Source organism: Delphinus delphis, chromosome 3, assembly GCF_949987515.2.
Source record: "Delphinus delphis chromosome 3, mDelDel1.2, whole genome shotgun sequence".
NCBI lineage: Eukaryota > Metazoa > Chordata > Mammalia > Artiodactyla > Delphinidae > Delphinus > Delphinus delphis.
Window position 1 is genome coordinate 7872357 of NC_082685.1, and position 15482 is coordinate 7887838.

At 40.4% G+C, this 15482-nt stretch overlaps 1 protein-coding gene across 10 annotated transcripts in view; it reads left to right on the plus strand.

Annotated features, from left to right (window-relative positions):
* HNRNPM (heterogeneous nuclear ribonucleoprotein M) overlaps positions 1-15482 on the plus strand; it is a 39096-nt gene that overhangs the window by 2298 nt on the left and 21316 nt on the right. For 2 of the 10 annotated variants that reach the window (XM_060007637.1, XM_060007638.1), the window contains exon 1: positions 14242-15136. In XM_060007637.1, coding sequence (XP_059863620.1) covers positions 15059-15136 — 78 coding nt within the window. In that variant the 5' untranslated portion in view covers positions 14242-15058. Of the gene's footprint in view, positions 1-6392; positions 6563-13994; positions 14048-14241; positions 15137-15482 lie in introns of those variants that run through there. The other 8 variants (XM_060007647.1, XM_060007639.1, XM_060007640.1 and 5 more) reach the window with 8 other exon arrangements.

A 15482-nucleotide genomic window follows, 5' to 3' on the forward strand; every position in this document is an offset into this window, starting at 1 on the left:
GCCAGCTGGTGGGCAATGAATTCCAGACGAAGGAATTTAGATTTTTATCTTGAAAGCCTTTGAGGGATGGGAAATGAGTGAGACTGGATTCTTCTTACCTTTGTCTCCACCAGGAGTGGAGTGTGCTGTAAACCAAAAAGGCAGTGAGATAGCAAGCTTGATGAGGACCCCAGATGGGACAGCTTGTTTTGCAGTTCCTTTTCTTCTGGGTATAAGAGGAGGATTTGTTTTATTTTGATGAGAAATCTGTTCCATCTAAAGACAGTCAAGGGACTTCCCTGGTGGTGCAGCGGTTAAGAAGCCGCCTGCCAGTGCAGAGGACACGGGTTCAATCCCTGGTCTGGGAAGATCCCACATGCCGTGGAGCAATTAAGCCCGTGCACCACAGCTACTGAGCCTGCACTCTAGAGCCTGCAAGCTGCCACTGCTACTGAAGCCCGCGTGCTTAGAACCCGTGCTCTGCAACAAGAGAAGCCTCCACAGTGAGAAGCGTGCTCACCACAACTAGAAAAGCTTGCATGCAGCAGCAAGACCTAATGCAGCCAAAAATAAATGAATAAAAAAAAAATAAATTAAAAAAATAAATTCTGAAGTTAAAAAAAATAATCAAGATTCAGAGTTAGAGTATATTAATCAGGAGGTAAAAGCGTTCATTTTAGAGGACTATGTAGGCTTAGGTTTGATTTTTTTTTTTTAATTTAAAATTTTATTTTTTAAAAATAAAGCTTGCACTGTCCATTTAAAATCAGTGACTTAACCTACTCCACTTTCAGAGTAACCTTGTGGCTGAATCAGAAAACTGAGAGAGAGGCTATTTTAAAAATGAAACTTTGTATTTAGTATAAATTCCTGGGGATGTAATGTTAGTGTTGACACTGTTTTACAGTCAAGAAAAACTTTTTTTTTTTTTTTTTTTAAACAATTGAGAAGACCCAGGTTAAGGAAATTGACCCAAAGAATCTGGGGGAGGCCATCTTGACTCCAGGTCCTTTGCTGCTTCCACACACCACCCTGGTAACCTCTCACTGAACACAGTTATTTAAAGTGTTTTTTTTTTAACCAGATTCTCCGTGCTTTGCAATGATTTGAGTGTTTGCTGTACTTTAAAAAGTGATGGTATACTTGATAATAATTTTGAGGCACATTTGATTGTGAGCTCAAGATTAGAATAGGGGCTGTAGGTTGTTTGAATGCATGCTGCCAGCTCTTTGCTTTCACTTTGCTCTTTGATTTTATTCATGGCTAGGCAGGGAGATGCTAGTCTGCAAAGATTAGGTTGCTTGTTTCATTTAGGAGTTTGCAGATGGTCTCTCCCATTACCATGTTTTGCAGTCATAGAGGTGAAAGCTGAATTGCTCCTTTGGTAGTCTGTAATGAGTACAGTGCCTAGGTTTCCTCAGCCACGGCCCCAGTGGGCTTATTTTAAAGCTTAATCAGTATGTGCAATGGTAGAAGGCAAGGAGTGAATCATTCTCCAGAAAATTTTTGGTACAAAAATATATCATTGCCACAGTTAGTGTGCCAAGTCTCTCCTTTAAACTTGTCAGGGTGGATAAGTAACCTCCTTGCACAGATGAAGGAACTGAGGCCTGACAAAGAGTTGGTGACATTGGGGTTCAGACCTAGATAACCCTACCTCTTAGTCACCCGTAGTACTGCTCCCTTAGGTATTGTGCTTAACATTTACCAACCTGCTTTTTGTTAGGCTGATTGTTGATTCTCAAGACATCCCTGTGAGCTACATGGATACAGGTTATGCTGGTTTTGCTGGTAAAGAACCAGAGACGGAAAGCGCTTAAGTCACGTGGGTAGTGAAGAGGTGGACCTGGAGCTAGAATAGTGCTGTGAATAGTGCTCTCCACATCTTAAATGCATTAGGGGAAACTCAGGATTGAAAGGGTTTCTGTGAAGAGTCATTTTACATAAGGGATGGTTCTCAAGGGAATATGGGGGGTGGGGGAGTCTTTTCCCTCAGGAGATGTGGTCAGGATTTCAAGGTATCGGGGTTGCCGTTTCAAACTACACTTGATTGAAAAACTGTGAGAATAATGAGAGTATTATATGTGAGAGGGAATGCCATGGAGGCGTAAGGGAGGGTAGGGATTCACTGTTTTACATGGTGAATGTGGCAGCCCTTGGTGAAGTAGGCAGGCACTCAATCTTTTTACTTGTGATCTTTATGTACAGTATAATTCTAGTATGGTGGAGCAGTGACATGTTAAATTATCAATTTTCAAAGAATGCAGTCAGTGAAACAATTCCAAAGCCATATTAAACATACTTAATCTATTTTAATGATTTGAGAGGTTCTTGCAGATACTTTGGCCTTATCTTTATTGATGTATCATGAATTAGGTTGATAGAATGTCAGAAAAAGTTTTTTAACATATTGGGTCTATTTAGAACTTCAGGTAGATGATTGGGTGCCAGAATCAGATGGGGTGTTCATTGGGAATTGGGAGCCACTTAGCAAGGAGAATATTGGTAAGACATTTAGCTTGCTTAGGTAGCTTCAGTTTCTTTGAAAGATGACAAATTTGTTACTTTATATAGGAGTTAAAAGTCAAGTTATATTGGGGTCAGGTTTGAAATTTAAGAAACTAGTGGAAACTTAAAAAGTGTATAATTGGGGCTTCCCTGGTGGCGCAGTAGTTGAGAGTCCGCCTGCCGATGCAGGGGACACAGGTTCGTGCCCCGGTCTGGGAATATTCCACATGCCGCGGAGCGGCTGGGCCCGTGAGCCATGGCCGCTGAGCCTGCACGTCCGGAGCCTGTGCTCTGCAACGGGAGAGGCCTGAGTACCGCAAAAAAAAAAAAAAAAAAAAAAAAAAAGTATGATTGGCACAATAAACTGAATAAGTTGGAAGTGTACGATTTGATACCCTCACTGAATCAAGATAATAAATACAACCATAACCCCCTTTGCTCCCCCTTTGTAATCCTCTGAGTCCTTTTTTTCCCCACCCCCAGGCCATTAGTATGCATCAGTGGTTCTCAGTGGGGTGATTTCTTCTTTCCCTTCAGGGGACGTTTGGAAGTGTCTTGGAGATACTTTTGGTCTTCATTTTCAAGTCTGAGGAATGGGGCTGCTACTGGCCTCTCTGGGGTAGAGGTCAGGGATGCTGCTGAACATCCTACAGTGTACAGGGCAGCCTCCCACAACAAAAGGATTATCTGGCCCCCAAATATCAGTAGTGTTGAGGTTGAGAAAACCCACTATAGATTAGTTTGCCAGATTAGTTTTTCTCAAATATAGTTGTATATGATGAAATATTACCATATGTACTCCTCTTTTGTCTGATTTCGAGTGTAAGTATTTTGAGATTGATCCACGTTGTGTGTAGTTCATTACTTTTTGCTGAGTAGTATTTCAGTGTATGGATATACTATAGTTTGTTTATTCATTTACCTGTTAGTAGACATTTAGATTTCCTTTTGGGATATTACAAGTAATGTTGCTATGAGCATTCGGGTCTAAATTTTTGTATGGATATATTTTCTTCTGGGTAAGTATCTAGTTGTGGATAATGTATGGTAGGTGTGTTTTAACATTTAAGATTCTATAATCTAAATTTGGGGTATTTAGGATAAAGCAGTTTATTTCATCATTGTAGCTAAATTATAATCTACCTATAAAAATGTGCTTCTAAAAGGTTTTCACAGTTAAGTGTTATATGTATTTTAGGGCTAGAAGCATATTCCCCTAATTTTATCCCGAAGGTAAGTGAGAAAATTGAATTAAACATTTAATAAATGGGCTTTTCTTAAACTGTCACATCATCTATACTTGAACATGCGTCACGTGAGGTTTCTTTGAGGGTGGTTTTCTACAGTTCTGTCAAGAATAGAGTTGATGGTGATTATTAGAGTTACAAAAAGGTCAATTTTTTAAGAAACTGGAAGTGATGAGATAGGAGGAAACTTCTCAGAGAGAGGAAATGATTAGCCAGAGAAAGACTTGGGTGTAGTAGTGCTTTGCTCACACCTTGGCCATAACCCATTTGAGCTGCTTTCTTGATGATGAGCCATGTGAGGTGGATTAACCCCAAACCAAATCCCCAGCTTCTGGGGTTAGATTGGGTAGTTTATTCTTAGCAGTAATGATGCATGGCAGAATATGGCCTAGACACTTTGTTACCTACTATGTCTTGTAATTCGTTATTTATACATTTTGTAACTAATAAGGTGAGCTGGGCAGTCTTTGAAAACCCAGGCTGGAAGCATTACTGTGTCATGAACCCTGTGTCAGAATAATGTTTTTTAATGTAGATTGTAGAATATTTGGGTTTCAAAAGAAACCAATTCTAAAATATATTCCTACCCACAGGCCCTCTGTAGGCCCATGAAATGTAGGTTGATCTACATTTTATGAATTGTTGTAACACACTTCCTCCTTATGTAGGGAGGGTGAGATGCATGCTCTGTCTGGCAGACGGGTGCAGGGCTTTCATATGGAGTGGATGGGTGGACTGTGCTTGTGGTGTGCAGTCAGCATGAGGAGGGTCTGTTGTGAGCCTGGGTAGACAGAGTGAAGAATTCTAGGAATCTGGGGATTGGTGTGGCCCTACTCCCCCTCCCCCATCTGCCGGCCCATGTGAAGGTCTGTTTATTGCATGTTGGTATAGTTCAGATCATAGAGGAAGTTGCTTTCCTTAGTTTTGCCTAGGGTGATAACTTCACTGGGTTACCACTTGGCACGGCTGTGTTTGGATATGAGGGACCAGTAGAAAAAAATACTTTGGGGACTACAAAAGGTTGCTGACTTAAATTTTTCCAAGTACACTGAAAACCCTCCAGCTACCATTGATGTTTGAACAATACCCCTCCCCCACACAGGGAAGACATATCTTAGAATAAAGATCAACCCTTTACGTTAAAGAAGGTGGTCTTATAAATCATCAATGCTGTAATCTTGACTTTTTGTTTTCTTTCCATTTTTGTTGTGGATCACAAAGTCTCTGCTAGAATCTGTAGTTTGGGAGTCCCTTGATTATCACTGGTGGAAAGCATAGGGCTTGGGAAGCAGAAAGTGCTGGACTTAGTGCCCTGAGAGGACTTCTGTGGCTGCTGCCTCCCCAGTTGTTCCTGGTCAGCTCTCACAGGTGTCTGCCTATCGTCAAAGGGGGCTCGGAACAGCCACACGCAGCCGGCACAGGGCCTTGCCCTGCTGTGCACACCCTGTCCGGTTCCTGGGCTATGGACTGGGCTTCCAGCCTGTCTTGTTCTGTGCTTTGGGAGCCTGCGTTTCTTGTGAAACTTTTCCTGCCCACTCTTAAGCCAGATTCATACCTGTAGAGCTTAGAAATGTTAACTCCATGGAAGCACCTAACACACAAAGGTAAAGAGGATTACAGGAAAGGCCATGTCAGAAAAACGAATCCACCCTTCTTTGCCAAAGGTGGAATTGTTTGCGTGCTGTCTTTTACCTACCAGCGTTGCTCAGACTTCAGTTTCCCTAGCCTCAAAGTAATAGGGTTGAGTAGAGAATGGTTTCTTTCCCTTAAAAATTTTGTTTTTAAAAATTGTGGTAAAATATATGTAAATTTTGCCATTCTAAAATGATTACGTGTACAGTTTAGTGGCATTAGGTACAGTGTTGTACACTATGCCAATAGCCACTCGCCATTTCCAGAACTTTTTTCTTTTATCATCCCAAACAGAAACTCTAGCCATTAAACAGTAACTCGCCATTCCCACCTCTCCCCAGTCCCTGGTAACCTCTATTCCTTTTGTCTCTATGTCTGGCTTATTTCACTTAGCATAATGTTTTCAAAGTTCATCTGTGTTGAAGCATGTATCAGCACTTCATTCTTTTTTTATGGCTGAATAAGTAATATTCCATTGTATGGATCTACCACATTTAGTTTATTTCATTCATCTGTTGGTGGACACTTGGGTTGTTTTCACTTTTTGCTATTGTGAATAATGCTGCTAATGGTGTACAAGTACCTGAGTCCAATTTTTTTCCGCCCACAATGAAAGACGCTTTTATTTGTAAAGCTAAGATTGGTTGGACCTATGTGTACCACCTCATTTCTGTTCCATGAAATGTTATAAATCTTTCTCTTTTCCTGTTTCTGTCTTGGCGTTAAAGCACCTTGGGCAGGGAGTTGGCCTGTCTCCCCCACCTCTGTTAGAGCCCCACAGGAGTGTGTGAAGGCCTAGGAAAGCACATTTGTCTTGGGAATGATTTTTTTTGATAGGTGGGTTTTAAGGAGCGTACTACTGCAATATTCTGCTGTATGGACCACTTTAGTTTGTTTCAAATCAGAATCAATATTAGTCTTGTGTTACATGTAACTTTGTGTGGGATTGTAAACCTGGAAAATCAAATATTGTCTTTAGTATTGTGCTAACATATGGACTTTTTTTCCCCTCTCTTTTGAATTCAGTGAAGGAGAACGACCAGCTCAGAATGAGAAGAGGAAGGAGAAAAACATAAAAAGAGGAGGCAATCGCTTTGAGCCGTATGCCAATCCAACTAAAAGATACAGAGCCTTCATTACAAACATACCTTTTGATGTGAAATGGCAGTCACTTAAAGACCTGGTTAAAGAAAAAGGTAATGGTACTGGTGGTTGAGTAGGGTCAGAAGGTTGGTGTGTCATCTTCTCCGTGGATAATTCCTTGGTTATTTTTTTGTCAGTGAAGCTGTTCTGGGTAGAGCATGTGTTCTCTCCAGGCTTGAGAGTGAAGCCCCCCCATCCTACTTTTTTATTTTTACTTTTTGTGGTCATGCACTTGTGTGTCAAACAGGTTGTTTGTTTGATCCCTTGGCCTATGAATGATTTTACTGGCTTAATATGGTTAATAGGGCTTTGATTAAGCTTGAGGGGAGCCTCTTTGTGTTAAGGAAATTTTTTGAATTCTTCATATGAGGTGGGAGAAATTTTTTCTTTTTCCTTTTTGTTTTAAAGTTCTGGCGGGAAGGTAGTTTGTTTAAATTTTGTGGCTGTCTTCCTGGGATCAAAAGTTGGTAGCTGGAACTTGTGCTGCTCAGATCCTAAATTATAAAACCGTAGCTTGTATTTAAACTGTTAAGCTTCCCCACCCTGGGGAGGAAAACACAGAGTAGATTGGCAATTGGATAGCTCAAAATAAAGCATCTGCTGTGTAATTTGGTGCCTTTAGGCACACATCGGTCACAGCCCTGGTGTTAAAGTCTGGCCTAGGGCAGAGGAAGCAACTGAATGGAGCTCTGCTGCCACCAGGAGGTCCTAGGGGGTTGGTTGCCCCCATGGTCCTCTGCTTTACCCACCCCCCATTCCCACCCCCACCCCCGTGCACACCACGTGTGTCTTTCTTTTCATACTCTTGTTCTGCTTCTTTTGTCTTCTTTTCCTGATTCTGGGCCCTGCTGGTGGCACACAGGGCTAAAGAGATTGCTCAGCCCAGGTTTAAACAAAATTATTGATAGAGAACCATTTGTGTAATGCGTTGAGGTCTCCCCTCACCCCTACCCCAAGGGAAACCTAGAATCAAATTATTCTTAAATGGAGTCTTTTTGAAGGACTGAAAGGTACTGGTTTTTCTGGAGCATTCATAATGAAAAGAGATTTGAGCTTGATTTGTCAAATGATTAACATTTCAGTGACAGATGCCACTTGGATAGGCCATTTTGGTATGTGTACTGGTGCTCCCAGCATTGGGTTTTGAAATTATGAATGGCCCACTGCCATCATTGTCCCATCACTTAATTCAACCATGACATGCCAGAAGCACTAGGCACCATGAACCTCTGTACAGTCATGTAGGCTGCTCCCATGTAGTATTTCTCCAGGTAACATGGATGGAAAAACGTTTTGGTGTGAGATTTGTTTTCCTGCCTTGATCAGCCAAATCATTCCTGCCAATGCTCCTAGGGCAAGAGTGAAGTTTCTTCTTTTTGTCTGAAGGGCGTGTCATGTGGCATCCCAGATGCAGTGTTCTTGGTTTTTGGGACTGCTGCTTCAATAAAGCTTAGAATTTCTGTTACAGTACAGTTGGGTCTCATTCGAATTAGTTTTTGGAATAACCCCCAAATTTGTGTTCTCGTGATTTGGTTGAACCGCTGAATTGATACTTCCATTGATAATAAGGTATAGTAGTTCCAAGAACCAGGAATGTGGCTTTGAAAATGCAATTGTTAGAATTTTGTAAGAGATTGCAGGCCAAATTATTTTTCCATTTTTAGGAGTGTGTGAACCAGTTTTGGGACATGATGGATAAAGTAGGTGACATTTTTACTGCTTTACCATTCAGTAATTCAGTTTTGGAAGCCTTAAAGCTGGTAGCAGCAGCAGCCATGACGTTTCTGGATGTAGAAGCAGTTCACCTCAATTTCCTATTTTGCACTGTATTAAGTGTGGAGCCAGCCTGGTGGTTTATTTGGATACTTCCAAACTGGTTCTCATATTCCCTTGGCATACTGCTATTAATGCCCTGGCTCAGCCCTTTCAGTGTATTTTTGGTGGTGTAATTTAGAATTACAGGTGTGCAGTAAATCAGTTATTCTTAACAAACCTTAAAATGTTCTTGTTTAGAGCTCCCCTGTACAGGTTAAATTAATTACTTTCCTGTTTAATTAAATTATTAGAAGTATTGGATTGTGGTTAAAGGGATGCATAAGAGAAAGGTAATCTCTTTATGGTAAATCTTATACTCAGTATGTGAAGTCTAAAGAAATTTACTGTTTACATACGTACGGTTTCTTAAAAATGTCCTTATTTTCATTATGTGGTTTTAAAAAATATTTTAATTCATGTCTTGGTATACCAAAAATATGTTTCAATGATTATTTGAAATCTGAAATATTTACATGAAATGCGTTGCACATGTTTTAAGGTTTTTGAAGACTGTTGTTGCATAGGAAAAAAAAGTTGCGGATAGAGGCACTCACACTCTAAAAGTATTAGTCTCAAGATAGTCTCTGAAGTGGGCAAACCACAGAGATTTGGGCTGTTATAATCCAACCACTCTTTATCAGTCTGCATTTCAAGAGTCTATTCCTGATGAAATCATAGTCCTGTTGTTTCAGGAAACTAGTGGAATAGCTAGAATTAGTTGTCCTCGGCTTAAAGATCTGAAAAATGCTCTGTCATTGCAGCACTGCCTATAATTGCTGCCTGTCAGAACTCAAGTAGTAGCTTTGAGATGGCAAGACGAGTTTTTTTCCTAAGAATAATCATGCCTGAGAGTGCCTCATGTACCCCTCCCTAGTTCCCGATCTTTTCCCCCTCCTTGGACACCAAGTGTATATTCTCCATGTTTGTTAGCATTTAACAGCCTTCTAGGAGATCCTATTAATAACGCATGTATTATGTGAACAGGCCACTTATGCCTTTTCCCCTGGATGGGATCACAAAGCTTGTTTGGTGGCACTATCATGAAATCAGCATTGCTGACTTTAAAGAGAAAAGGTACTGAGAGCTTTGTTTAGTTCTGTGCCAGGGTGCTTCCCCTGCCCCCTCCCCCATCACATCATTCAGGGACACGGATTAAACATCCTGCAGAATTGAGCTTGAGCTTTCCCTGAGCTTTCCCCTTCCTGCTCTTAAGTGTCTGATGGAGCAAAGGAAAGGTTTCTATTGTCCGTCCTTTTGATCATGCTTATTTTTAACGGAGATACTACATGGAACAAATGACTGCTGTGAACACTGAAGAGTGGATTTGAAACAAAAATTGAGAGCCAGTGTAATAGGAAATTTGAATTGGAGATTGCCAAACCAGGTTTGAAAGTAAACAGTCTCAACAGCTACCTCATTTTCATCACTGGATCGATATTGGGATACACATCTCAAAAGTGTTTGACCATAAGGTCTGAGCAAAAAATTAAGACTTCCGTGAACAAAAGGTGATTGATCTTGGGAATTCTAAACTTAAATAGTGTTGTGCTGCATTACTGAGAAGTCCTGTGTGGATGAAGAAAGCTCGTCGTCGTCGGGCTGTTGTTCTCGTGGCCTAACCAGGGAGCCAGCAGCATTGAGGTGGGGCAGCTGCAACCTAGGCAGGACTGAGCTGCAGGAGCAGTGAGTAGACATGGAGAACAGTTTGAGGAGGAAAGAAAGGAGGGTCAGTGATACAGCTTACTCTCAATCAGTCTCAAGTTTAGCAGCAGTCAGTTTAACTTGTGTAAGCAAAGATTTCTTAAGAACTTAATCCTTCTGTTTTTATTGAATACATCACTTTAAGTCAGTTTCAAATTCCAGCTGACAGAAAACTGAGGCCCAGAGGGCAAGTATAGTCCAGTAGTAAGTCTCTGTTGGCTCTCGAAGATCATCTACATTGTGGGCCTGTGGAGCAGAACTTTATTTTCAATTTAAGTAAAAATCCCTACTCAGTCTGTTTGGCTCCTTCATAGTTTCCTTTGTTGGAAATTCAGCCTGCGTTTTGGAAAGGCCTGTTGATGCTAAAGCATTCATATCTGTGGGTACTTGGGTTGAACCTTAATAGTGCAGCCTGCCTGGCTTATTTGTTGGTTTTTGGTCGAGTTAGAGAGGCAGAATTCTGTTCTCGTCCATGGAATTAGGAGCAAGAAGGTGCTTAATCATTTTCTAATTTTTCCATAAATTGAGTAATCATTGTATGGTATAATTATTTTGCCGTGTTTCAAGTTGTCTGTGTATTAAAGAAACAGGCTTTCCAAGTTAAAATATGCATTTATTCCATGCACCCCTCCATTAGAGCATGCCCTGCTTTGGAGCTACTCCCCCACCCCCCTTTGAATTCTTTTCAGTGAAGCTTTAGCCCCTGTACTCGTGTGTGTGTGTGTGTGTGTGTGTGTGTGTGTGTGTGTGTGTGCGCGCGCGCGTGTGTGCGTGTGCGTGCGCGTACGCGTGTTTGTTTCAGCCTTGAGCAGTAAATGAAATGAGAATACAGAAACAAATACTCTTTGTGATATAAGTATGTGCAGGAGTGTTAAAGTAGCTCCAAGGGACTGTGTGAATTCTTTTGGGGTTGCTCATTATCTTACCCTCATGGTGATATGTTTTATTCTTGGGGTAGTATTTTTAATAATCCACCTAAATGTCGATTAATTTTCTTTGAGCATTTTAAAGTAAAGGTAGGGACTTCTTGGTGGTCCAGTGGTTAAGACTCTGTGCTCCCAATTCAGGGGGCCCGGGTTTGATCCCTGGTCAGGGAACTAGATCCTACTTGCCGCATCTAAGACCCGGAACAGTCAAATAAATAAATATTAAAATATCTTACCTTAAAAAAAAATAAAGGTAGGTGATGACATTTGGCATTAGATTTTTCAGAGTCTTAGTTTTTTCATTTAGATATTTTGATGCTTAAAGCTGCAATAGAATTTGTCTTAGTAGCCTGCTCTTGGGATTCCATGGATTCCATCCATGTTCAGGAATGAGAGGAGCAGCAGTATTTTTCATTAATACCTGTGAATTCCGTGTCTATGAGACTTGCTACTGCCAATTTGTTAACTCTGCCTCAATCCTAACTGATCTGCTCTGGTTGATTTGCTCTTTTAAACTTCATTTCATTGAATGTGACCAGACTATGAATAGTTGGTAAATTTTGCCTTCAAAGTTTTGTTGATAGTTGTACTGACTATACTAAACAGGTCTTTGCTTTAATAATGTAGAACTAAAAGAGAGGTGGTCTTTTAAAGGTTTTCTTATTCTCTTCCTGTACGGAAGTATGAATTGGCAACTGTTGCAGATCCTGTAACAGTGATTTGCTTACATCTCTGAATTGATGTGGTCTCTCAGGGTAGAGATCAGAAAATTATGAATTCATGAGGAGCATGGTCATTATTGATGATACTCGGGAGCAACACTACTCGTGGTAGAGCCCCAAGGCTTGCCTAACCTATGGCTAAACTGATAGGTTGGAGGCTTTTTTAAATGTAATTTTTTGTTTTTAATAAACTATACCATTTGGGGAAAAAGAGGGAACATTTTAAGCAGAGTATTGGTGTAGAGGATTGAAGTTGGATTTGTGCTGTCTCTAGAATGTTAAGTAGAAAAAGTCCTAATTTCTAAACCTGGCTTTTTGTAAAAATGGTTATGACCATGGAAAAAAGTTTGGTTTGGACTTGCTTGGTTTCTGGGTTGCAATGACAGCTTTTTGATATAAATCAGTGTCTTTATGGGCACAAACTAGAAACTTTGAAAATGCAACAATATTTGAATTCTGACAACATAGTTACAGCTGTCAGTTAGATACTGTGATTGTTTTAGTTATTTTTAAGGTTATTAGGCGGTAGTCATAGCTCTAGGAAGTAAACTTGGGGTTGGGTCTCTTTACTGTCTTGACACTACTTGGCATTTTCATCAACGTGGAGACAGGGGCTGTTGGTCCTCAAATGGCTGCTGCTGTTGAAACAAATGGCTTTTAACATGGCCTCAGGAATGACCACAACATTTTGGGAATTGCTTTATTTTTGTAAGGATAACAGAAGGCCAATTTGTATGACTGTCCCTTGGCTGTGATCATTTTTCAGTTGTACATAGTCCAAAAGTTAAACTATACCAGTCCCTCCTAATTCGTTTCTTCATTTCTTTGCACTGATTCTCCTTCCTGTTTTGTGCAAAGTGCTGGTTTGGTTTGTAATATTTCAGGAAAGGACAAGGGAGGTGAGGCTGTACAGTTAAACTTTGAACACTTGGCCTTCTTGCTGTCAACTGCCATGCAAATATACTACTAATAAATATGCCCTTCAAATTTTTAAAAATACTTTTACTTTACATTTCAGTCTTTCCTTGGTGTATTAATTTTAAAATCTTCATAATAATTTTAATATCCTTTGAACAAAGGAATTAGACTAGGAAGGACTTGGGCCCATTAAGAGGGTTATTTTTACCCTTGGCTGCTAAACCAAATTGAAAACTGAATGAGAGAAGGCTTTACCATCATAAAAATAATCGTTAAAAAAGAAAAAGTATTTCTTAGAGCAAAAGCCCTTTCTTGACTTTGGAGAGCCTGCTTAGATATTGTTTCCACAAAGTTAACACTTAAATTTCTGGGGGTTTTTTGGTGTCTGTGTGCCATCTTCAAGTTCAGCAGCCATTTTGGTGGTTGTCTAGGTGGGTTCTAACATCTGGTTGTGGTGGTCATGAATTGGCAATCCAAACCTTGAGGAAAATCTGCAGAACCTTTTGAAATGCTTTGTTTTTCCCCTTTTGTATAGATTAGCATCCTAAGTGAGTCTGTGTAGCTGTTTAGATGCAAACTGAGCTCTGAGTTTGCATTTATCTGTGTCCTTAAATGAGAAGGTTGAGAGAGCAGCAAGAATACAGCCTGGCTTAATTTTAATTCACTGAAGAGAATCCAGATGCTGCTCTGGTTTTGTGATAGAATATTTACACATCCTACTTGTGACGGTTGTGGAGCCTAGTGCTGTGTGCAGGACCAGCCACAGAATCTGTGGGGCCCAGTGCAGAATGAAAACACAGGGCCCCTTATTTAAAAATTACTGAGAATTTCAAGACAGCAACAGAGCATTAAACCCAAGTGCATGGCCCTCAGTGCAAAGTCCCATGCGATTGGACAGGTTGCACACCCACGTAGCCGGCCATGCCGTGTGTGCACCTTTGAGGATATATATTATACATATACGCGTCTTTGTAGTTAGCATTTGAGCTCAGTTCAGTGGCATTGCAATTTGTGTGCTGTTCACCTTCTTGCAATATTAAGAGTGTATTTGTAAAATTGTTTTTCTCTTTCCCCAAAAAAGTGAATCAGGCAGACTTCTTTCCTGTAGATTTGGATTGCCTCTAGTCATGAATGAGTATTTCAGACAGGGAAATTGATATGGAAATCTGTGGAAATAGCTTGTTTGAGGTGGGAGGAAAATCAAGGACATTGTTAACAAGTTTCACCTACTTTTACTGCACACCTGTAATGCCTAGTGTGGTGGTTTAGAGAATATGGAGTGTTTCTGGGCTTTCTTATAAGGCAGAGGCTCCATACAAGGTTGCTGATGATTGTTCTAAATTCCCATTGTTTTCTTGGCTTTTCTCCCTTGGTTTATGTGTCGTCTGGAAACTGATTTGTAGTTGGTGAGGTAACATACGTGGAGCTCTTAATGGACGCTGAAGGAAAGTCAAGGGTAAGTGTCTGAGAGAATTTCTTCTGTGGATTTACTACATGAAAAATGTAACTGTATGGTGGCGTGGAATCGAATGAAATCAGGAAGGCAGTGAGTGCTCATGTTATAGTAGCTATGTTTGATTTTGCCAAACATTTGAGTGGGGTGGGAGGGGATTTGCAAACGGGAGTCCCGCTTTTCCAAATGGCTGGGCAAAGAGCTTTTTGGTATTCTGTTTGGATGCCCAATTTGGATAACTGGGGACCAATAGCAGCATTGTCTCTTTGTTAACAGAGGAATTGGCTGTGTGTGAATTATGCATGGAATTTTAGCGGTGGTATATTAATGTAAAACGTGTGTTCTTGTCTAGAAAATGTTACTTTTGGTTGTTTGCTGTATTTGAAAGTTGTGTGAACCAAAGATTCTGAAAAGTTGCCTTTGTGCCAGTAAATTGTAAAACAAATACTAAAACTTGAACGTTTAAAATTGGCCTAGTTTAAAGAGAAAATTAACTATTTTCTGTCGTGCAATAGAATGGCTTAGAATAATCAAAAGGATGAGCTTAATTTATGGAAGGGATGGATTTAGGAGGAGTATGATAAGGAATTGATTGAGTACAGAGAGAAGCAGATCTAAAGTTTGTGTGATTTCTCGGAGAACCTGAATTTAGGTCTGCTCATTATAACTTCAGCAGCTATAGTGCAATGCTGGTAATGTGAAGGAAGAGGAGATACCAAGGAGCTGAGCTCTTAATAAGGAAGGCTAGGCAAGACACTTCTGTCAGCTTCCCCTTAGAAGGGTTAATTTAAAAACTGTTACATAAATCATATTTTTAATTTATAACTGTCATTGAAATTTACTATTTCTTTTTCTTTTCTTTTTTTTCCCTTTGCTCTTCTGACTGTCTGTGGCTTCTTCCAAAGGGATGTGCGTAAGTATTGTCTAGTTACTTATTGGCACTTGAGCCTTCTAAGTTGTAGGACTGGTTTCACTTATTTCCTTTTGACTCTTCATAGCGTTGTTGAATTCAAGATGGAAGAGAGCATGAAAAAAGCTGCTGAAGTTCTAAACAAGCATAGTCTGAGTGGAAGACCACTGAAAGTCAAAGAAGTAAGCTCATGAAACACCGTGGTGGATACCATTTGTAGTTGTCGAGTGTCCCTGTTTCGAGTTAGGAAAAGACAGAATAGTCCTTGATGACATTTTACGGAGCAGAACAACCAGTTGTCGTTAACGAGGAGGGTCAGTCACAGGCTTCAGCAGTCATTCCTGTAAGCACTTTGGGATAGTGGCTGAGCACATCTTGAGCCACTGCTGACTGCCTTCCTAACATCTCTGATTTGTATTAGGCCAGCCTGCCTTGGTTTTCTCAGGGGCAGTCAAACTGAGTCCATGGTTTTTTTTTTTACTGTGTGTGTGTTTGTTTTTTTGTTTGTTTGTTTTAAGGTATTCTACA